This window comes from Grampus griseus (genome assembly GCF_964374135.1).
Source record: "Grampus griseus genome assembly, chromosome: 1".
Lineage (NCBI taxonomy): Eukaryota > Metazoa > Chordata > Mammalia > Artiodactyla > Delphinidae > Grampus > Grampus griseus.
Window position 1 is genome coordinate 171,190,213 of NC_139017.1, and position 21,878 is coordinate 171,212,090.

Sequence of the window (21,878 nt, forward strand, 5' to 3'; positions counted from 1 at the left end):
CGTGCTGTGCCGGCTGGTTTGTAACCGAGCAGGTGGTTCAGCAGACGCAGCGGGCCCAGCTGCCTTGCGCCTGACCTCTTGACTCCAGGGCTGGCTTCCGGCTCTCCTCTGCTTATACGAGAGCTTGCGCCTCAGCCACTTATGATCTGAGCGGTCCAAGAAACTGTGCCTCTGGCTGGGAGCTTGTGTGTGGAGGCTGGGACCAAAGGACCGTCCTGGGGACGTTGGAGGGAGACAAAGGGTATTTTCAAGTCTCCAGCAGCAGCAACTCTGAACTCATGACTCAGGGGCTGGCACCCCATAGCACACGGCCTGTTGCCACTGCCTGTCCCCTCTTACTTGATGGAGCCCTACCCACCTACTCGGTGACTTCTCCCAGTTCAGCAAATACACCCTTCCACTTGTGAAAAGTTTCCAGACACCATGGGTGGGTGGGCTTTGCATCCTTCAAAGCCGATCTGTGCTGGCTAAGCTACGTGGGCGGGGGCGTGGCTTTCGTTATGTCTCATCACAGCCAGACAGCCATACATGGTCACTGCAGCTCCAGAGCTGCAGCGTGGTGACTCAGCCCCGAGAGGCTGATGCAACAGGGGAACAGCCGGAGCCAGTGAGTGGCTGTTGAAACCTGGAGGCCGAGAGCCTCCCAGGGTCATGCTCACCTGCCCAGAAACCACCTGGGGCAGCTCTGAGCAGACCCAGGCCTCAGAGGAAAAGTTCTAGAAGAACTGGAAGAGAAACCACTGCCACTTATCAGATTCCAGGCCAAGGCGTGACAGCCCAGCCTGGTTGGATCTATGTAATGTGGTTCCAGGAGTGGGCACTGACGTTTACTTAGAAATTGGTTCTTTCTTGAAAGGAGAGTCTGCTGCTTTTCCCTAGAAAATGCCGATCCTGAGACTGGCTCTGGTGTGGTGTTGAGGGGGAGGGGAGAGCCGTTTTAGATACTTAACTTAGGCCTGGCTTGTGCAGTTCAGGATGATTCGGCACCAGGCCATGGAGTTTTTGTGAGCATTTTTACTTGAGACAGTTGTGAAATTTCCAGGCAGCAAGTGAGGCCTTTGACAGAGAAACTGCAGCCAGGCCAGCAACTCCAGGCCTCAGGGTCAGAGTTCATTCTTTCTCGAGGGACAGCCTAGAGAGGTTTCTGGACGCAGAAGGCTCACCAGCTCTCGTGTAGTTCCCTGAGCCCATGAATCAGAGGTTGGGGAAGTGGGGGAGAGAGATGGATCCTCACCCCCGAGGGCCAGGCTTTGCCGAGGACAAGGGAACCTGCACAGACCCCTGTGGATGCAGCGGGAGAGGGGCTGATTCCTGAAGTGCTGGATGATGAAACGTCTGCCTTCCCAAGCGCATATTTCACCTGTACGTGACGAACTGAGAAAAATAAGAACAAAATAGAAAGGTTTTCATGAAGCCAGATCTATCCAGTCGAGAAAGATCTGTCTTTTAGTCTAAGATTATGTCATGCATTCTTTTTGTAATAAAAAAGTTAAGCGACCGTGTCTTTTTCTTTTTTTGAAATGCTGACAGTAATCAGTGTTTTGTGTGTGCTTGGTTTTTGATTTTTTAATGTCATTACCTGGCAAGGCACAAAGGTGGCTATTTTGTGTTGGTCCCTCCATGCTTCTTGCGTTTTGGAACTTTCCTGACCAGTTAGCACAGGAATCTAGAAGCCACCCCCCGTCGGTCTGGGCCTGCAGAGGCACCTGCCCTGTGTGGATTTGGTTTCACCCTCCCACCCATCCCCCTGCTTCTCACCTGGGAGTGCTGGGATTGCTGTTGGGGCTGGTTGGTGTCCTCCCTCGTGCTAACTCGAGGGCTCTGTGGCTTTCCCCAGCCATGGATTTTCCCCAGCACAGCCAGCATGTCTTGGAGCAGCTGAACCAGCAGCGGCAACTGGGGCTTTTGTGTGACTGCACTTTTGTGGTGGATGGTGTTGACTTTAAGGCTCATAAAGCAGTGCTGGCGGCCTGCAGCGAGTACTTCAAGATGCTCTTCGTGGACCAGAAGGATGTGGTGCACCTGGACATCAGTAACGCGGCAGGTACCCCACTGGGTCCAGGGCCGAGCTTGTGGCGGGCCCCGTGCCACGTGAGGCCCTCCTTTGAGCAGCACCTTCCAGCTGTGGGGTGCGCCAGACCTCCCACACAAGACTCGGCCATGAGTGCGTGGGTACCAAGTTCCTACCACATTTGTGGGGCCTCTTTTGACTGGGAGTGGGGTGGTAAGGGGAGAGCTGGCAGGAAGGGCTCATGATAAGCTCCGGAGTGAACACAGGACAAGCTCGTCAGGAGGGACAGAGAGTGGGAGGGCTCTGAGCCCTGGTCCCTTTCCATTGCTGAGTCAGTCCTCAACCCCCTACCCCAGTGCTCACCTTGATGGGAACGGCAAGGGTTAGGATGGGGAGGGGTGTCAGGAAGGTCCTGGGATTGAGGAAGGAACTAACTGTCCTAGGTTCAGGTTCCCAACCCAGAATGACGTGCCATGCCGCCAGAAGTTCGGGCAAGGTGTCGTTCCCCCATTTTACACATGTGGAAACTGAGGCCCAGAGAGGTCAGGTGACTGGCCTGGAGGTCAGGTAGAGAGTTTGTGGCAGAGCCCTGATGAAAGCCAGTGGTGAGAGGCTCTGTCCTCTGGTGGTGAAGTGCAGTGGATGGGCAGAGAGTGTTCAGGGTGGGCACTCACACCCTCCGCCCTCTATGGGTGTGCTGCTTTTTGGAGGCTGTTGTCTGGGTTGAGAATCTCCAGGTTGCCCGCCTGTCCACTGGCACGGGAGATGGGGAGACAGTGGGCTGCCACTGCCCCGCTGCTTTTCACAAATCCCTGGATCCTGCCACGGAGTGGGGCAGCTGGACAGGCTGCTGGGGCCAGGCCTCGAGGTGGGTCCGTGATGGCTGTCTGTGTCCTTGGCAGGCCTGGGGCAGGTGCTGGAGTTTATGTACACGGCCAAGCTGAGCCTGAGCTCTGAGAACGTGGACGATGTGCTGGCTGTGGCCAGCTTCCTGCAGATGCAGGACATCATCACGGCCTGCCATGCCCTCAAGTCACTGGCTGAGCCGGCTGCCAGCCCTGGGGAGAGTATGGAGTCCTCGGCCTTGGAAGGTAAGATTCTTGGCAGGCTGTTCCTGAGCAGGTGGCTTCTGATGGGAGCTCTGCCCCCGCCTCTCTGTGTCACCTCTTTGGCCTCGCCTGTGTTGTGGGGAGCTCGTGAGGAGCAGCTGCAGTGAAGTCTGAGAATGCCTCTCAGAGGGGCCCCGTCTGCCCTCCCTGACTGAGGGCACCGGCAGCCATGCCTGGCTCAAGGCCTTTGCACAGGACTTCCCTCTTCCGGCAGGTCTCCTCTCCCACACGCTTACTCCTGCTCCCCTTAGTGCCTCAGGAAGGCCCCTTGCGGCCCAGTGTGGGCCACGTGCCTTGTGGCACACTTTCAGAGAACCACGCTCCTCTCCTTGTAAGCACCCATCTCTGCTCAGAGTCATTTCACGTGTGACGACTGTCTCCCCGACCAGTCTGCAAGCCCCGTGGGAGCAGCAACCGTGACTGTTGTACCCCAGGCCCGGCGGCAGCCTGGTGTGATGTCGGTGCCTGTGAATAATCTGTTGAATGAGCAAGCCAACAAGCCGCTCCTTAGACGTATCCCCAGGGAGGTTTGGAAGAGCTGCCAGCTCTGGGCCACCTCACCCCGCCAAGTGGTGGACACTTGATGGGAAATGGCAGGTCTGTCCTGTTCCACCTCCAGTGGGGGACAAGAGGGCCAAAGAAGAGAAGACGGCTGCCACTACACTGAGCGAGCTGGACCTGGCCAGAAGCAGTCCACCCGCGGGCCTGGGCAGGGAGCCCAAAGAGGAGCGAGGCGGCCAGGCCGAGAGCGCGGCCAGCGGTGAGTTGTGATGCTGAGGACCTGGCTGACTGTCCATCACCTGCCAGCAGCGTGGGCTCCAGCGCAGTGAGCAGCTTTCTCAGGAGGCTCCTGGGGGAGGGAGGCACAGGCAACTGCATCCCTTGAGCTCAGGTTACCCAAAACCACCGGTTATTTTTTCTGGGGCATCTGTTGAAGCCAGAGCAGAGGCTCAAGCAGCCCGAGCTTGGATGTGCTCCCCCCACCCCTGGGGCCATAGCCGCTTCCAGGGGTCTGGTCCAGGAGAGCCGACCAGCCCCTGGACAGAGGGTGCCAGTCCAGCCCCGGATGCCCCCACACCCCTACCCCAGGTGCAGAGCAGACGGAGAAGGCCGATGCCCCCCGGGAGCCTGTGGAGCTCAAGCCGGACCCCACGAGTGGCATGGCTGCTGCTGAGGCCGAGGCTGCCTTGTCGGAGAGCTCAGAGCAAGGTACCCTCTGCCAGCTGGGGCGCCCTCCCTCACGCAAGCGTCCCCACTCACACGTCACACACACACACACACACACACACACACACACACACACACACACACACACACACACACACACACACACACACACACACACACACACACACACACACACACACACACACACACACACACACACACACACACACACACACACACACACACACACACACACACACACACACACCCTTCCGCCAGCTCTCTTCCTCCCTTAGCTGATCTCACTGTGAGTCAGTCTTTCACATCAGCTTTTGGGCCGACATCTTTCCTCATTCTTGAATTTTGACATCAGTTTCTTGGTTGTACACCCTGGCCATGCTTCCCTTTAGCACAGAAGTGTCCTTGTCGCAGTACTGGCCCTGCTGTTTTTCCCTGGGCTGAGCACCGTGGCGGAACCTGGCCGCCCATGGCACCCACCCCAGCCCCCGCCCCCGGTGCTTGTTGGCTGACGGTACCCTTCCCACCTGTGTCGCCAAATATGGGGCCCCCGGTGGACTGAGGCCCATCTGCGTCCTCCAAGCAGCAACTGTCCCGGTCATTGGTCTCCCCTGGGCTTGCCCTGGCGGTGCTGGGGACCATTTATCAGCGGGTCCCAGACATTGCCCTGCCCCTGCGAGGCGCCCACGCAGAGAGAGGGTGTGTGCAGAGATGAGCCGTGCCCAGGCCTCACTTGGCCAGTTGCCAGGTCGGCTTCCTCAGCGTCTGCTCCTCTTGTGGCAGAAATGGAGGTGGAGCCAGCCAGGAAGGGAGAAGAACGAGAGGAGGAGGGCGCCGTGCCCGCGGTGGTCAAGGAGGAGGGGCCGCCGCTGGAAAAGGGCGAGGCCCCCGAGGAGAGCGAGGAGTCGGCCAGCACGGACTCGGGCCAGGAGCTCGGCGCTGAGGCGCGGGGCCTGCGCTCGGGCACCTACGGCGACCGCACGGAGTCCAAGGCGTACGGCTCCGTCATCCACAAGTGCGAGGTGCGCCTTGGGCAGTGGCGGCCCCACCCCGGCCCCCCGCCCGGCGTCGCCCCTGACACCCCGCCCCCTGTGCCCGCAGGACTGTGGGAAGGAGTTCACGCACACGGGCAACTTCAAGCGGCACATCCGCATCCACACGGGCGAGAAGCCCTTCTCGTGCCGGGAGTGTAGCAAGGCCTTCTCCGACCCGGCCGCCTGCAAGGCCCACGAGAAGACCCACAGGTAGGCCCAGCGGCCGCCCCCCATGCCCGCCCACCCGCCCCGGCCCCGCGAGCCCTGCGAGCCTCCTGTCCCCGTGTTCTGCCGCCAGCCCGCTGAAGCCATACGGCTGCGAGGAGTGCGGCAAGAGCTACCGGCTCATCAGCCTGCTGAACCTGCACAAGAAGCGGCACTCGGGCGAGGCGCGCTACCGCTGCGAGGACTGTGGCAAGCTCTTCACCACGTCGGGCAACCTCAAGCGGCACCAGCTGGTGCACAGCGGCGAGAAGCCTTACCAGTGCGACTACTGCGGCCGCTCTTTCTCCGACCCCACGTCCAAGATGCGCCACCTGGAGACGCACGACACCGACAAGGAGCACAAGTGCCCTCACTGCGACAAGAAGTTCAACCAGGTGGGGGGAGCCGGCCCCGGGCCCCTGTGCTCCGGCGGCTTCCGTCTCGGGGGCCCGGGGTGCCTAGCGGGGAAGTAGGTGGTGGTGGCTGAGCAGAAAATGATCCTGCCGGGTGGAGCTCTTGACTGCTCTGCCGAGCAAACTGGGAAGGCAGGCCTGGGGGGCGGGCGCGGGCCAGGAAGAACTGAGGGGGGTGGTGTTCCCATTTCCCCCGGCCTTGAGGAAAGGGGGAGCCCCGCACAGGCCCCCGGGAGGACCGAGAATCGGTGGTTCCCTGCCGTCTGACCCCCTGCCTGGGCGCAGGTGGGGAACCTGAAGGCCCACCTGAAGATCCACATCGCCGACGGGCCCCTCAAGTGCCGGGAGTGTGGGAAGCAGTTCACCACCTCAGGTAGGGCCCGGCTGGCCCCGCCCCCGGCCCCGCCCCCGGCCCCGGGCGCCAGTGCCAGGCCCACCCTCGGTCTCGCCACAGGGAACCTGAAGCGGCACCTTCGGATTCACAGTGGTGAGAAGCCCTACGTGTGCGTCCACTGCCAGCGGCAGTTCGCTGACCCCGGCGCCCTGCAGCGGCACGTCCGCATCCACACGGGTGGGTGAGCGGCCCGGCGGCGCCCGGGTGCGGGCACAAGGGAGGAGAGCAGGCGCCGACACCTTCCCGTCCCCTGCCTCCGTCCCCAGGTGAGAAGCCATGCCAGTGCGTGATGTGCGGCAAAGCCTTCACCCAGGCCAGCTCCCTCATCGCCCACGTGCGCCAGCACACCGGGGAGAAGCCTTACGTCTGCGAGCGTTGCGGAAAGAGGTCCTGCCCTTCCGGCCCCCGGCCGGCGTCCTGTGGGGTCCTGGCACTCGGCTGGGTGGAGGGGGTCAGAGAATAAGCCCAGGGCTCGGTCGGTAGCCGGGCAGACTGCTCTGGCGCAGGTCCCGGCGTCCTCTCGGATCTAGACCCTGAGGTGGGAGGCCCCAGCCCAGCACCCCCGGCCCAGGCCTGGGCGGTTCTGTGTAAGCCTTTCCTTCTGGCCCTGCAGATTTGTCCAGTCTAGCCAGCTGGCCAATCACATCCGCCACCATGACAACATCCGTCCTCACAAGTGCAGCGTGTGCAGCAAGGCCTTCGTGAACGTGGGGGACCTGTCCAAGCATATCATTATCCACACTGGTGAGTGCGTGCCACCCGCCTCTCTGTCCCAAGCCCTGGCTCTGGGGCGCGTGGTGGGGTGGGAGGCACCCCGGACCCCAGCCCTCGGTGCCGGCACTTGCTGAAGGCGGCCTTGAAAGCAGTTTAACTCCAAGGAGGGCCCCATTTTTTCAGAGCTTCTGGAAGGTGCAGGGGCCACTGGAAGCTTCCCTGTGCCTCAGGTGGCCGCCCCAGAGCGCTTCCTGCTGGAAGAGACAGGGCTGCGGGGGAAGCTGGAGGCCACTGAGGTCCTACCCCCCCCTGCACCCCCCCCCAATGGCAGGAGAGAACCTTGCCTCCCCCCCCAGGAGAGAAGCCTTACCTGTGTGACAAGTGCGGTCGCGGCTTCAACCGGGTGGACAACCTTCGTTCCCATGTGAAGACTGTGCACCAGGGCAAGGCAGGCATCAAAATCCTGGAGCCAGAGGAGGGCGGTGAGGTCAGCGTGGTCACCGTCGATGACATGGTCACGCTGGCCACCGAGGCACTGGCGGCAACGGCCGTCACTCAGCTCACAGGTGCGGACCGTCACTCAGCTCCCAGGGCAGCAGGGGGTGGTCACAGCAGGGGTTGCCTCTGGGGTGGCAGCAAAGGGGCAGGTGAGTCTGGTCTCAGGCTCTGCCGATGCCGCCCACAGTGGTGCCAGTGGGGGCGGCGGTGACCGCAGATGAGACAGAAGTACTTAAAGCCGAGATCAGCAAAGCTGTGAAGCAAGTGCAGGAAGAAGGTGAGAGGGCCTGCCTGGGGGAAAGCTGCTGGACCCAGGGGCCCTTCCTGTCCTAACTGCAGCCCCACTCCCACAGATCCCAACACTCACATCCTCTACGCCTGTGACTCCTGTGGAGATAAGTTCCTGGATGCCAACAGCCTGGCCCAGCACGTGCGGATCCACACGGCCCAGGCACTGGTCATGTTCCAGACGGATGCGGACTTCTACCAGCAGTACGGGCCAGGCAGCACGTGGCCGGCCGGGCAGGTGCTGCAGGCTGGGGAGCTAGTCTTCCGCCCTCGGGATGGGGCTGATGGGCAGCCGGCCCTGGCAGAGACACCTCCCACAGCCCCTGAATGTCCACCATCTGCTGAGTGAGCAGGCACCCCCTCCTCCTGTTTATTTAAGGTTGGACGGCACCCTGGAACTGAGAGGGGTGAGCCCATTCCCTAGAGAGAATAAATCTGATTATTTTCTAACGCTGCCTATAGCTCCCTGTGGGGCTGGGGCGGGGAGCTGGCAGCTGGGGCTGATGCCGGGGAAGGGTTGCTCCACCCAGCGACCAGTCGGCAGAGACCTGCTTGTGGGGGAAGCCAGGCTGTCCCTTTGCAGGATGGGACTGGAGCCCCGGGACCCGTCTAGAAGCAAGCTGGTTGCTTTGCCTGAGTTGGGGTGTGGGCAGCACCCTCAGGCCAGAGAAACTGCGGCTCCACGAGCCCCATCTGGCCTCCTCTTTGGAGGCTTCTCGTCGGCCCGGCGTGAGGATCGGACCTCCCCTCTCCACCTCCCTCCGCTGTGGAGCCACGGCTGTGACCCTGCGCCCTTGTGTTGGGAGCTGGGCCCACAGGGCTTGGCCACAACTGCTTACCAGGATCCAGGCCACCCGTACAGAGCCCAGCTCGGGGGCCCATTCAGCCAGAACAGCAAGGTAGGCAGAGCACCAGACCCAACAGGCAGCAGGCCTGCTTCTGTTGGGCCTAGGGAAGAGGGAGAGGCTCCACGCTCGCTTCACGGTAGAACCCTGGCCGCGAGATCGGGGCCAAGCCAGTGTCATCTTTTGAGAACGTTTACTTGCCCTGAATCAGTGGCGTCTCTACAAGGCTGAGAGCCTGGAGGGACAGGGATGAGCAGCCAGGAGCTGTGATGGGGAGGTGGGAGATGGCAGCACTGCTTAAACCAGGAGCAGCAATGCGGACTGTGAAGCAGCTCATTCTTACCTGTCAGCAGGGAGACATGAGATGCCGTCTCTGCCGCTTTTCCATACAGCTTGTCCCCAGCACCTGTAATTCCTCACTCAGAGATGGTACCATCTCCCACCGAAAGCATAGCTCTGTTTGGAGGAGCCCCAGGGATACTGCAAGTGAGACCAGCAACTCTGTGGTCCTTGTGTTCCCGTCCCCCACGCCCAACTCCCCAGCTTGTGGTGGGTCCAGCTGCTGGGGAAGCTTGGCCCACCAGTGCCAACTGGGAGGCAGCTGCTGCAGGGCCAGCCTGCACCACACCCGGAGGAGGAAGGGACAAGAGGCAAGACCCCAAGGCTTCCTTAAGATGTTTCTGAGTTTGAGTGGGAGGTGGCTTTATTCTTTAATCAATCAATCAAATTTGAAGTGCCTTCGACATTACGCAGGAGCCAATTGGGACCTTGAAGTGTCAGATAAACACCACAGCACTGAAGAACAGTTCAAGTTCAGTCTGTGATGAAAATCTTCTTTTGTACAAGATAAAATGATCCTTGGGAAGATCAGTGGCAGAAAGGAAATAACAGGTTCCACATACAGACGTGGTGGGGGGTTGAAAGCAAAAGTGGGACGAAGGCTAGCTGTTCCCATAAGCCAAGGACCCCTGGCCCTCCCATCCAAGCGACAATCACATCCACACTTGACATGTTCTGTATTTTTTAATAAAGTTTGTAATCCAATGGACACACAAAACAAAACTGCGCTGAGAAAAACAGTTTTCATAAATTAATAAGTGTTAGGAAGTCGGGGGAGAGGTCAAGGTCACAGGAAGAAGGGAAGCCAGTCTTTTGTACAGTCTTTCTTTTTGTGTGTGTGACACTTCCAAGTTGCGGGAGCAGGGCCCGTTTTGTAACGAAGCGCACTTATACAAATGAGTGACAATACAAAGTCTGAGTATGAAAATAAGATTTTCTCTGAAAACACATTTTTGGCACAGATTAAAAAAAATGTATGTCGGGGAATTTGATTTTTAAGTCAGTATTATATATATTTATATATATTATATATTTATATATACACACATCCCAAGTTCTGCATATTCCACCAAGAGAGAAAATCCTTCTGTTTGCTCTTTTCTGATTGTAAACTGTACATCCTGGGTGAATCAAAGATGGTGGCAGCAGGAGAATTAAAGAGAGATGACATCCAAATGAGCAAGGGGAAGGGAGGGGTGGGGACAACACAGCCCAATGAAATGTTCCTTGACCCCAAGGTTTCAGCAGAAGTTTGAAGTCCTGCATGAGAGTCTGCGATGTGTGTGCCATGTGTGTTCACGTACACCAAGACATCCAGAGTGTCACAGCCTGTCTTCACTGTGCAAAAGTCCAAGTCACTAATTTAGTGCAAAGGCAGTTCTGTTTTGTTTCTTAAAAACAAAAACAACAAAAAAATTCCACTGCCCTGTTCCTTTTCTCCAAGAGGAGGAGAGAGAAACCCAGCCTCAAGGTGTCTGCAAGTCCATTGGTTGGTGGTCTGTCCTTGGGCTAAATGTCATGTAAACATACGAGTAGCAGCACCACTGCCCAGGGCGGGGGTCTGTCTGACTGAGCCGGGCGGGCGGGTAGGAGAGCGAGGCTGGCCGTCTGGCAGTGGAGTCTGTCCCCCTCGGCAGCTTCTTCCTCCACTTGGCTGGGTTGTCCTGTGTTTTATTTTTTGCTGCAGAGCCTCAGGAAGATATGCCGAGTGGTGACCATTCAGTGGCTCACACAGAGGCAATGACGATCATGAGGTGGGGAGAAATGTGGGAGATGCTGGCCAGGAGGTCGGGGGCCAGACGGGACAGGTGACTCTCAGAGAATTCGCAGGGCGGGAAGATCTGCAGCACGTAGGCGGGCTGGAGAAAGGGACAAGAGAGAAAAATGGGACCTCCTGTCTTCACGTCACCCACCCCACTACCACTCTTCCCTAAAACATTTCCAACTGGGGGCCCAAAGGCCCAACAGAGAGCCAGGCTGAGTCAATTTCCCAACCAGCTAAGGTCTCCAAGACTGTCTACCAGAAGAAAACTAGGTATCAGAGAACTAACATGAAACTAACCCCTGAGAACTTCTTCTCTATCCTTAAGCTAAAGAAAAACCTCTGCTGCCTCAGCCGTCCACTGACTGTCTCCAGGATGGGCAGCAGTAATCCGGCCCATGCACTCCACTGGTTTCCTCTATCCAGAATGCCCCTTTGTCCAGCTCCTCTGGGAAGCTGTCCTGACTACTCTGGCTGGCACTGGCAGCCCATGCCACCAGATCAGTCAGACGGCCTGACCAGCCGAGACCAGCCCCACGTGTGTGCGCCGAGGCAGGACACCGGGCTGACCTGATTGGAGCCAGGGTTGGGAACGTTGATGATGCCTGCTGCCTGCTTGGCCTGCAGATACGTGATGAAGGCAGCCTTGAGGGACTCGGTCTGGCTCACAACGTCCTCTTGGTCACGGCCACAGGGCAGAGCCAGCAGCAGACAGTAATCTGTCTCCACCTGGGGAACAGGAAGCTGTCAGTGATCGGGGGGCCACCTCACAAAACAGCCCAAGAAGAGGCCTGTCCAACCCAGGTGATTCGGCTCCTCAATCCCCACCTCTATGATGACCCTGAGGGCCATCCATATATTTGCTGAATGAAAAAAAGCATCTCTGGATCTAGAGGCACTTTACACCCCTAGTGGAGAGAGGACATGCCCTTCATCATCCCCTCCAAGAAAGCCATTATTGCACCCCGTGACAAGCCACGGAGACAGGCAGTGGGGGGCCACCCGTGCCTTCCCTTGCTGTGGGCGGGGCAGTTGCTCACCTGGGCCCTGAGTCTTACCGTCATCCTTCGGGCAACCCCCTCCAGCTGTGAGGCCTCCAGCCGCATCCTCTGGGCAATCCTCAGGGGGGGCCCTCCTTCAGAGAGCGGCAGGGACCGATGGGCCAGGACATTGTTGCCAGAGACGAAGTGGAGCTGCACAGCAGCTGTGTCGTTCTTGAGGGCCAGTAGGCCCTGCCACACGATGGGGTACTTCTGCTCACAGGGAAACAAACAGAAGTGAGCTCACGCCTGGAGAACACAGCTGTGCTGGCCACGGCCCCAGGCAGCAGCTTGCTGATCTAAGTCAAGTGGGGCTCTCGGGACACTGACAATAGCACAAAGCTCGAAGGGTGGTAGGGGAGGCCCTGCCCAGGCTTACCTTCAGAAGCTGGACCATATCCACAGGTCTCTGGGAAGTCAAATGAGGAGAGGAATCTTGTTTGGGGGCGGGCTGGGTTTCAGTATGCGGCAGAGCCAGTCCTGGAGGGGGGCTGGGGCCTGAGGGTGCAGGGACAAACAATGGCTGCTTTGGGGCAGCCTGAGCAGGAAGAGGGGCCGGGAGGTCAGGCTTCATCGAGACAGACACGGGGGAGGGATAGGAGGTCTGGCTTGTTTCCGCCTGTGCCCTGTGGACCTGGGCATGAGGCTCCGCCGGCCTGTTTCCAGGTACATTTGGGAGGCGCGGCTGCTCTACTCCTGTCTGGGTGCCCTTTGCCTCCTGGGAGACTGGAGTTATCTTGCTGCTTGGTGGCTGGCCTGGCTGGCTGAGCTGGGAGGTCTGCGTGGACTGGGCCGGCTGTGCGGACTGCGCAGGCTGCAGAGGCTGCGAGGGCTCGCCTTCAGGAGGGAGGCCCTGGAGTTGGGCGGGAAGAGAAAGGAACAGAGTCAGAGTCTCTTACGCACCAACAACATCCTGCCCCAACCAAGCAGCCGTGAGCCCCTGGGCAGGTCAGCTGCAGGGCATCTCCTGTAGGCCAGGCCCCCGGAAGGGGCTTTAACCAGACGGCCATGCTCCTGGGCATTCAGGATTGAGGGTTCCGGTGAAAGGTCACCTGTTCCCTACCTCCTCACCCACCGCAGGCAAGAGCCGCCCCGCCACCTGCTCCCACAATGAGCTCCCTCCATGTCCCCGGGCTCTCCGTGCTGTGATTCACCCCTCCATCCTGAAATTTAGGAAGCGCCTCTTTAAATCCACAACAAGGACAACATATTTCAGGGACCTTACTGGCACCTCCACCACCATGTGGACCAGAAGGCAGATTTCTGGCGCTCTCACCTGAGCAGGAGCCTTGGTCCGGGAAGGCAGGCCAATGGAGGCAGCAGCAGGAAACTGCGTGTGCGCGAGCTGAGCCGGGCCGTGGTAGGTGCGGATGTCCCCGTACCTGTACTCCTGAAAGAGCTCCCCGCTGGAGTGCACGATCTGCACCCCGTGCGTCACCACCACAGGCGGGGTCAGAGGCAGCCCCTGCAGCTGGTTGCTGGGTGTGACTGTGAGGATGCGGGCCTCGCCGTGGGGGGCGGGGGCGGGGGCGGCTTTGGCATCTGCCATCTTGGCGGCTTCCTTCCCTGGCTGCTGAGGGGCCTTGCTGGCTGGTGACACTTTCACCACCCCGTCCGCTGCCCGGGGCTGCTCGCTGACGGCCGTCACGTGAGGATGCACCATGATCCTCACGTCCCGGGGCACAGTGTACGGGTGTAGTCGGTACTCAGACTGCATGACCAGCACCTCCGACTGCACAGGGGCTGCGGCTCGAGCAACGGGGAGGTGATAATGCACTTCTTCCTCTGGAGGGTGCTGGGAGGCCAGGGCGGGCACACCAGCTGTGGCTGGCTGCGGGGTGCCCGCACGCTGCGGGGCCCGGACCTCTATTTGCTGGGGCTGCAGGGGGGCCCGAGGAGAATGAAGTGTCTCTGGTCGGATGCTGTAGGTGATGCTGGGCAACGTGGGCGTGTTCATCCTCACCTCGCCCTGTGACAGGTGGCTGAGCGACACGGTCTGGGTGATGCTGTGGGGTGGCATGATGACGGACTGCTCTGGGTGGATGTTAGAGATGAACTGCGGCACAGGAATGCCCGCAGCCAGCATGACCGTGGCATTAGTGGAGAGCGCGGCGGATGTGGTGCTGCTGGGGTGGCATGCCCTCGGGAATGGGGACGGAGCCGGCCCGCTAGGTCGAGGGGAATGCACATCTGGCTTGGTGGCTGCCAAATGGGAGACAGTCCGATCTGTCGGGGTGCTGGGCCCCGAGGTGACGTGGTTCACTTCTGCAGGCAGTTTGCTGGGCAGAGCAGGAGGGTGGTGGGGTGTAAGAGTGGACCCCAGGTTTGCTGGCTGAAGGACCTTGGTCTCTATTTTGAGGGTGACGGGGTCAGCAAGCTTTTTGTTAGTGGTGACTATGCTTGGGGTGAGGACCAGCTGGTTGTGAACCAGCACCGGGGGTGTGTTTATGCCCTGGGTGAGGACCTTTACTGTGCCACCCTGGGTGACGGGTGTGGACACAGAGAGATGAATGGGCTCAGGCTTCTCCAAGGACGGACGGTCGGCCTTAACCGATGAAATCACAGGAGATGCGTTATAGGTCTGGGCAGTTAGTACCAGAGTAGAATGGGTGGCCACATTTGCATAGCCTGAAGGAGCTTGAGGGCCTTTGGGCGGAGGCTGAGATGGCGTGACAGAATCGGGTTTGACCTGGGACTTGGACACCGACTGTTGAAACTCAATGTCCATTGCACTTGCTGGGGGGATCTGGCTAATCTTGGCACTGATCCGCTGTGGGCCTTCAGTCTTCTGCCCCGAATAGCTCAGCAGCACAACCCCTTCTGAAGTGTTCACACGCAGCCCAGTGCCAGAGCCCGTGTCTGCCGGACGGTCGTCAATCACAGACATAGACCCTGGGTGGAACCGACTGTTGTCATTAGTGCCGGACCTCTGTCGGCACTTTGCGGATGGTGCAATCACTGCACCTGCCACAGTCACTGCACCTGCTGTCGTGGCAGTCACAACCCCAGATGCAGCAGTCACCGCGCCTGCGGAAACTGTCACCGCACCCGCGGCAGTGTTCACTGTGCCCGTGGCGGCGTTCACTGGAGCCGTGAGAACATTCACGGGCCCTGTCAGAACATTCACTGGTCCCTTTAGGACGTTCACGGGGCCAGCGGGAGTGTTCACCAAGCCTTTCAGCGTGGCCACTGAGCCCTTCACAGGGCCTTTCAGGGCATTCACTGGGCCGGCCAGCGCATTCACGGGAACCAAGGAGACATTCACCAGGCCGGTCAGGGCGCTCACCAGGCCAGTCAGGGTCTGAGGAGCTGGCTTCGCCAGAGTTATCTTTTGCGAATTCTCCAAATCAATGCTGACAGGCATCCGGCTAATAACAGAAGTAATTTTGGGAGCAATGACTGGAGTCACCTTTTCTTTGTCGGTGGCCACTGGAACCTCTGAGGCCTGTGTGTCGGAGGTGTTAGTTACTGGAGCTGCTGCTTTTTCTTCTAAAAGAGGCTTTTTAGATTCAACCGGAGGGGGCAGTGCCTCATGCAGGCAAGGGGCAGCACTGACAGGCTCTGCAATGGCAGTTGTGACACTCGTGGAAGTGACGCCCGTGGCAGATACGTACTTAGGGTCCATGAGGATCTTCCTCAGCGTACTGGAGCTGGTGTCTATGTCGGAGGCCTTTGTGTCTGGGGGAAGGGCCGGAGATGGGGTGGATTGCGCCCGTGGCTCCTCCTGCCTTGTGATCCACTCTGTCACCTTCGTCGGCGGACTCTGGTGTGGGATCCCCCCAGCAGCGACAGGGGGTGGGAGCTTTGCTATCGTTACGGAAGGAATTGGGGGGGTGGGCATGCTTGAGTCACTGGGCGGGGTCACCGGGTCACTTTCAATGATGGAGTGCACCTTGAATCTGGCTCGAGGCTCGTCATCCACGGGGGTTGGCTGTGAGGCCGGGGGAAGGTCTGGGAGCGCAGATGTTTTGGTTGGAGTCTTTTCTTCAACACTGCTTTCTTGGGACAAATTTCCCTGGGATGTAGTCTTGCTTGGGTCAGAAGCACATGACTCAGGGGGAGTGGACTGGGGCTTGTCACTCTGCTTTTCTTCCTGTGGAGTTTCTGGGGGCTGTGTCGTGGCCCCCTCGCTTGTAGCAGGGCTCTTGCTTTGAACTTGGTCAGGTTCAGAGACATGGGTCTCTGTAGCGCCCCCCGTTTTCTTGTTTGTATTCCGTTTGCGGCGTGATCGAGTGGTCTTCTGGCGCCCTTTGTCTTTCCGAGCAAGAGTAACTTCTGCTTCTTTTGATCCTTTGACTTGCGGCACTGGGTGGGAGGTTTCGCTGCTGTTCTCTCTGGCTTCCTTGGTATCTGCTGGGCCTGCTGAGGGGTCAGGTGCACTGCCTGGTGGCCTAGAAGATTCTGTAGCAGCCTCAGTCTCCAAGATGCCAGACACAGCCTCATCGGTCTCAGGCTCCATTCCTTCCTCAGGAGACTGAAGATCTGTCTGAGACTCTGCAGGGTAAGGTGGAGGTGCTGGGAAGTTTTCTGGCTCCCCAGAAATGTCATTGATGATGGAACCGATGGCCGCAGCCAGCTCTGTTTCGCTGGCCTGGTGTGCGGGCTTGTCCCGGTCCTCTGTGGAGAGGCGCTCTGGGGCATCTGCAGCTGCCGCCTTGAAAGCCGTGGGGGTGGAGGTTTCCGCGAGCTTCTCGATGTTCTCCACGGCCTGCTCCAGCTCCATCTGCTTGGCTAGCTGATTTGCTTCCGGGGACGGCTTAGAGGCAGACCCATCTTCCTTCTCTGGTTCCTTGTCCAGATCAGCTGGCTCACTGCTCAAACGCAACGATAAACTAGCCTCCTCTTGGGGACTCTCGCTCTTCTCAGGGGAAACTGCCGCGACTGCAGCCGCCTCCTCCGCCGGCAGTCCCGCAGGGCCTGCAGCCGCGCCGGGACTTACAGTGGCTTCCACATTTCTCAGATTTGCAGATTTGTCCACCGCTGATCTAGAGTTTCGAGATCTTCCTCTCTTGGACTTGGAGTTTTTCTCAGGGGCTGTTTTTTTCTCCACCACTTCAGCTGGGGGGGTTTCGGGTGGATTTTTGTCTGTGCTAATTTCTTTTCTATCACGTTTTTGTTCACTTCCTGCTTCTTCTTTATCAGTCTTGGATTTTGTGTTATTTTCTTTCACGTTTAACTGGGGACTCACCTCAGTGGTGGCCTCAGGACGTTCAGCATCAACTTTTGGTTCATTTTTCCCCTTTTTCCCCTGCTGGACACCAGCAGCTACTTTCTGGGATCGTGGGGACCTCCACCCCTCAGCTGGCTTGACTGTCTCCACTGGCTCTTTTGCCTCGGTCTCATCATCTTCATCAGCTCGACGGCGTGCTTTTGGAGGCCTCCCCCTCCTAGGGGTTGTAGGAACCACTGCAGCCTCCTGCAGCTCCCGCTCCAGTCTCTTCCTGGTCACTCGTGGTTGCTCAACGGGCTCCTTGACTGGAGAGCGGCTCTCGTGGTCACCCATGGTTGCGTAGACACTCCTTACATTCCGGCGCCTGGTTCGGCTGAGGGGCAAGCTTGGCTCAGGGTGTTCAGGGTCCGCGGACGAGTTTTTAGAGGCAGCCCTTGTAATCTTCTCTGCCTCCATCTTCAATTCTAAAAGCTTCTGTGCTTCTCCCCGAGGAGAACTGGACCGCTTGAGCTTTTCCCGGTCTATCCTCTCACTCTTCCTTGTGACAGGCTTCTCCACGATACTTGCTGCAGCTGCCTGAATGGGGGTCTTGGAACGTTTACTTTTGTTCGGCTTTTTATCTTTTGCAGCAACTGGAGGATCAACCTCTACACCTTCAGTAGCTGGAGGCGGGACCTCGTGAACATCTTCAGCGTTTTGACTTGCATTAGGTTCGACGTTAGCAGCTGAGTCTGGCTTCTCCACTTTTGGCTCATCGGCTTCCTCAGGCTTCTGAGTCGGTTTTGAAAGTGTCTGGGTACTGTCAGGCTCTGGGTCTACACTGATCTCTACCTGGGAAAATGAGGCCCCAGGAGTTGGAGGCTTGGCATCCAAATAAGGCAGCTGATCGACTGATGAATTTTCTTCAACAACTAAAGGAGTCTCAGCAACGTCTTTCCTGGTGTCCACTCCTGGGGGCAAGTCTACTTGTTCAGGTTGTTCCACAGCGATGGGAGTCAGATCAGATACAGGTTTTGCTTCTTCTGAGACAGAGGCTGGCTCAGTGGTCTTCTCTTCTGTCACTGAAGGCACCTCTCCTGTTTTTTCAGCAGTTGTCTTCTCCAGGGATGCTGCTGCAGACTCTGGAGCTACAACTGTGACACTAGGAGGCCCAATCGGAGGTGGAGTTTTCAGTTCCGACTCTTTATTTTCAGAAGCAGATTCTGAGGTCTTGGGGTGATCCTCTGTATCCTCCTGTTTCTCGACCTCTTTGGGTTTTTGGTCTTTTTCTTTTTCTTTCTGTTGCATTCGTGTGAGTTCCATAAATCTGCTATGGAAAAGAACTACTGGCTCTTGAATCAAATCAGTTGTGCTATTCACTCCATCAGATGTCTGCCTCCCATATAACCTGCCAGAAACGAAGTCAGATTCTTCATCTTTTCTCTCTAGATGCTGCAATCGCTTGGAATCTTGTTCAAAGATTGAGCTGTGTAAAAAACGAGAAGCAAATAATTCTTGCCTTTCCTGTTCTTCTTCTTTATGGTCATCTTTCTTATCATCCATTTTTCCTTCTGAATCAGTCCGAATTTTCTTCTTTTTCATGTACCAGGATGGAATAGGTCTTGGAGCAGAGTCAACCTTTTCTTTATCTTTGTTGTTTCGAAAATTAGCAAATCGGGAGTCCCAATCAAGAAAAGACCAATTTTCTTCTCGAGATGAAGACAGGGATTTAGCTCTTTCAAGCAAAGCCTTAGTGTCTGGTGTGATTGTCTTATCCAATGCAAAAGAATAAAATTTGTTCCTTTCTAAAGAACTGGAGAGTCTTTCATCTCTCTCACGTAGTTTGTCTTCTCTGTCCCTCAATAAAAAAGACAACCGAGAACTTTCAAATAACGCAGAGGCTCTGGGTGAGTGAGATTTGTGTTCACCATCTTCATCAGAATCAGAAGGCACCTCACCAGGTTCCAAGTCACGTACAGACCTCTTTCGAAGGCTGTCTCTCTTAATTATGCTGTTTGGGAAACTCACATCAAATCTGCTGGCATCTTGTTTCATTTGAGAGTCCCACCGATTTAGTTCATCTTCAGAATTCAAGACAGACAGCTTTATTTTGGCCATGTCTGCCATCTGTTCTCTCCTGCTAGAATCATAAGGATTAAATTTTAAGGACTCTTCTCTGACTGTTATATTAGAATACGGGAGACCTTTTTCATCTACTTTAGGAGACCCTTTTATTGACATTACCCTAGGGGAACCAACAGGGTCATCTTCCTCATGGAAGGAACCATGTCGGATACTGGGGGAACCACCAGTCCTTTCAGAATCTTCACTGATTTGGCGTGAACTTCTGTAGTTCCGTTCTCTCTTGGTGCAGATGTCAAAATCAACATGGTCCATCCTTTTCTTTTTGCTGGGAGGAGAGTCGTCAGTGACATCCTGAGGGGGTTTGCCGACCTCGTGAACAAGACTACGTCTTTCATATTCATCCACATCTTTTTTAGGACTGCCAAACTTTTCGGACTTGGCTATTTCCATCTCCATCTGCTGTTTTCTACGACTCTGCTCCATTTGTTTTCGGTAACTCTGCGTGTGATCAATATCAATGCCAATTTTTTCTTCAGTATTTACTGAATGTGGTTTATCTTGGCCTGATTTACATTCAAGTGGTTCATCACGAAGACTGCAATAGTTTTTCCTATTATCTTCTCTCTCTGGCCCTTGATCATCTAATAGCTCCAGCTGTTTAAGTGGTGGTTTTGAAGGAGTGGGTTTTTTTGACTGGATTTCTTGGTTTTCCACAGATTCACCTACTGGTTCTCTCAGCCTTGCTTGCAGATCTGAGTTGGGCCTTGATACAGTCCCAACAGAAACGCTGGCAAGCTCCTGACACTCTCTGGGGCTGGGAACAGCATTAAGTCTGTCTAGTTTGATTTTTTTAGATTCTCTTTTAAGAATTTCTTTCCTCACCGTCTTTTTTTCAGACTCTCCTTCCCTCAGTAGAATGACATCTCTAGATGATATGTCAGGCTGTTTCTTTAAAAGCACCCGAGCATCTTCCATCTCTGGGCTACTTTTCTTAACATCTGATTTTTGCCTTTCTGCTTTCAAATTGGAATCTGCAAAACGCCTTTTCCTCGCTTCCAGCTTCTCCAGATCCACAGCACTTACCCCATCAACAGTTTGCTCTGGTTTTAGGTGCTTCCTGGGTTTAGGCCTGCCTTCCTTATCTACCACTTCTATGTGGCTTGAAAGCCCCCTTTCCTTTGGCGCTTTCATTCTAACAGATTCTAGTTTAGACAACTCAGATTTTGCAGGCTCTGTCTGAGAGACCTGAAGTTTCTGATCTAAGGCAGAAGACTTGACAGTGTCATTATCAAGCTTGGCTTTCAGCTTTTCCAAAGGAGTGTGGTCAATAACCTTCCCCTCTTTTTCTTTCACTCGAGTCAAAACCACACAAGGCATGAGCTCCAAGCGGTTTTTTGCTACTCCTTCTTTGTCAGCTTTCTCTCTGCTCAGTTTATTAGAACTCCTTGATTTTTCAGGGCTTTGTTCTCTCTCGTTTTCTTGGTCTGTTTCTGAAGACTGAGAACTAGGGGAATGAACTTTTCCTTTCCGTTTCTGCTTGTCAGTTTTGTCCTTCTCCACCTTTTCCTTCCTTATTAAACGTCTCTCTCTTTCCACTCTCTCAGGATCAAAAGTTCGTTCTTTATCTGTCTTTTCGTTTTTTGTATAGCGTTCCAAACGAGGTTTGTCAAGTTTATCATATCTTGGAGGGGAAAGTGAGCTACAGCTTCCACTCCGGTCCGAGGATCGGCTGTAAATCCTCCTCTCGGAATCACTAGGCAATCTCTCTGACTGTGAGGGTGATGCTCCAGGACTCTGTGGGCGTCGCAAGTGAACTGGACTCTGACTGCGTTCAATTGGCCTCCTCTCGTGGTCTCTGTCCCGGTCAGACTCAAATCTTTCCCGTTCTCTTTCTCGTTCCCTTTGCCTGTAACTGTATTCCCGAATATCTTGTTCATAAGGATCATTTCTGTAATCCCTGTACTCCCGGGGATCATCGTAATATCGTGACTCATAGTAGTCTCCTTGGTAAGTTTCCCATTCTGAATAAAACTCTCTCCCTCGAGCTGGATAGTCCCGTCTGGAATCCTCAGCATATGTGCCTGGAGTACGAACATTCTCATAATATGTACGATCTTGGCTATAGTCATACGATCCCCTTCGTTCTTCTCTGCCAAAGACAAAAAAGAATGTATTAGTTTTTTGTTTCCTCGTCACTTACACATTAATCATACATATGAGATTACAAAGTCCTGCTTCCAAAAATCTTTTCCATTTTTTAATCATTAGAACTGCACTGACCAATACCATACCTACAAGCCACATGTGGCTACTGAGAACTTGAAATCTGGCTAGTCTCAGTTGAGGTGTGAGTGTAAAATACACACTGGATTTGGTAGACTTAGTTTCAAAAAAAAGAAACACTTCAATAATTTATTCAGATTGAGTATATGTTGAAACAGTATTTCAGACATATTGGGTTAAATAAAATTAATTTTACCTTTAGTTTTACTAGAAAATGCAAAACCGCACATACAGCTTGCATTACATTTCTATTGACTTGGACAGCAGTGCTCCAGCCCCTTGTTATTCTTTTGGTATCGGTTGTCGTGACTTATGATGAGCACTAGTATTAAACAGTATCACATCCCACATTTCTAAGTCTTTCATAATTACTTTCCTGCCAAAAGATATTCTTACCACAACTTGGGAAACAAATGTACTGTTTGAAAAGATAACAATTTAACTAAAATCTTCCCACCTATGCAACCTGTATATCGGTAACACCTCTACCTCAATTCACAATTTAAAAAAACACATTGGGGACTT

At 55.7% G+C, this 21,878-nt stretch overlaps 2 protein-coding genes across 5 annotated transcripts in view; one reads left to right on the forward strand and one right to left on the reverse strand.

Annotated features, from left to right (window-relative positions):
• ZBTB17 (zinc finger and BTB domain containing 17) overlaps nucleotides 1-10,677 on the forward strand; it is a 32,968-nt gene extending 22,291 nt beyond the window's left edge. Inside the window, exons 3-17 of one of the 3 annotated variants that reach the window (XM_082653587.1) lie at nucleotides 1,838-2,044; nucleotides 2,914-3,102; nucleotides 3,740-3,880; nucleotides 4,210-4,329; nucleotides 5,089-5,327; nucleotides 5,407-5,549; nucleotides 5,638-5,938; nucleotides 6,242-6,329; nucleotides 6,411-6,527; nucleotides 6,617-6,737; nucleotides 6,964-7,094; nucleotides 7,421-7,630; nucleotides 7,750-7,839; nucleotides 7,916-8,749; nucleotides 9,088-10,677. In XM_082653587.1, coding sequence (XP_082509713.1) covers nucleotides 1,840-2,044; nucleotides 2,914-3,102; nucleotides 3,740-3,880; nucleotides 4,210-4,329; nucleotides 5,089-5,327; nucleotides 5,407-5,549; nucleotides 5,638-5,938; nucleotides 6,242-6,329; nucleotides 6,411-6,527; nucleotides 6,617-6,737; nucleotides 6,964-7,094; nucleotides 7,421-7,630; nucleotides 7,750-7,839; nucleotides 7,916-8,199 — 2,379 coding nt within the window. In that variant the 5' untranslated portion in view covers nucleotides 1,838-1,839 and the 3' untranslated portion in view covers nucleotides 8,200-8,749; nucleotides 9,088-10,677. Of the gene's footprint in view, nucleotides 1-1,837; nucleotides 2,045-2,913; nucleotides 3,103-3,739; nucleotides 3,881-4,209; nucleotides 4,330-5,088; nucleotides 5,328-5,406; nucleotides 5,550-5,637; nucleotides 5,939-6,241; nucleotides 6,330-6,410; nucleotides 6,528-6,616; nucleotides 6,738-6,963; nucleotides 7,095-7,395; nucleotides 7,631-7,749; nucleotides 7,840-7,915; nucleotides 8,750-9,087 lie in introns of those variants that run through there. The other 2 variants (XM_082653588.1, XM_082653589.1) reach the window with 2 other exon arrangements.
• The window catches only part of SPEN (spen family transcriptional repressor), a 93,130-nt gene continuing 81,929 nt past the window's right edge, over nucleotides 10,678-21,878 (reverse strand). For both annotated transcript variants that reach the window (XM_082653571.1, XM_082653570.1), the window contains exons 11-15: nucleotides 13,113-21,219; nucleotides 12,216-12,689; nucleotides 11,855-12,049; nucleotides 11,367-11,525; nucleotides 10,678-10,893 (exon numbers count right to left, since the gene is read on the reverse strand). In XM_082653571.1, coding sequence (XP_082509697.1) covers nucleotides 10,762-10,893; nucleotides 11,367-11,525; nucleotides 11,855-12,049; nucleotides 12,216-12,689; nucleotides 13,113-21,219 — 9,067 coding nt within the window. In that variant the 3' untranslated portion in view covers nucleotides 10,678-10,761. The remainder of the gene's footprint in view (nucleotides 10,894-11,366; nucleotides 11,526-11,854; nucleotides 12,050-12,215; nucleotides 12,690-13,112; nucleotides 21,220-21,878) is intronic.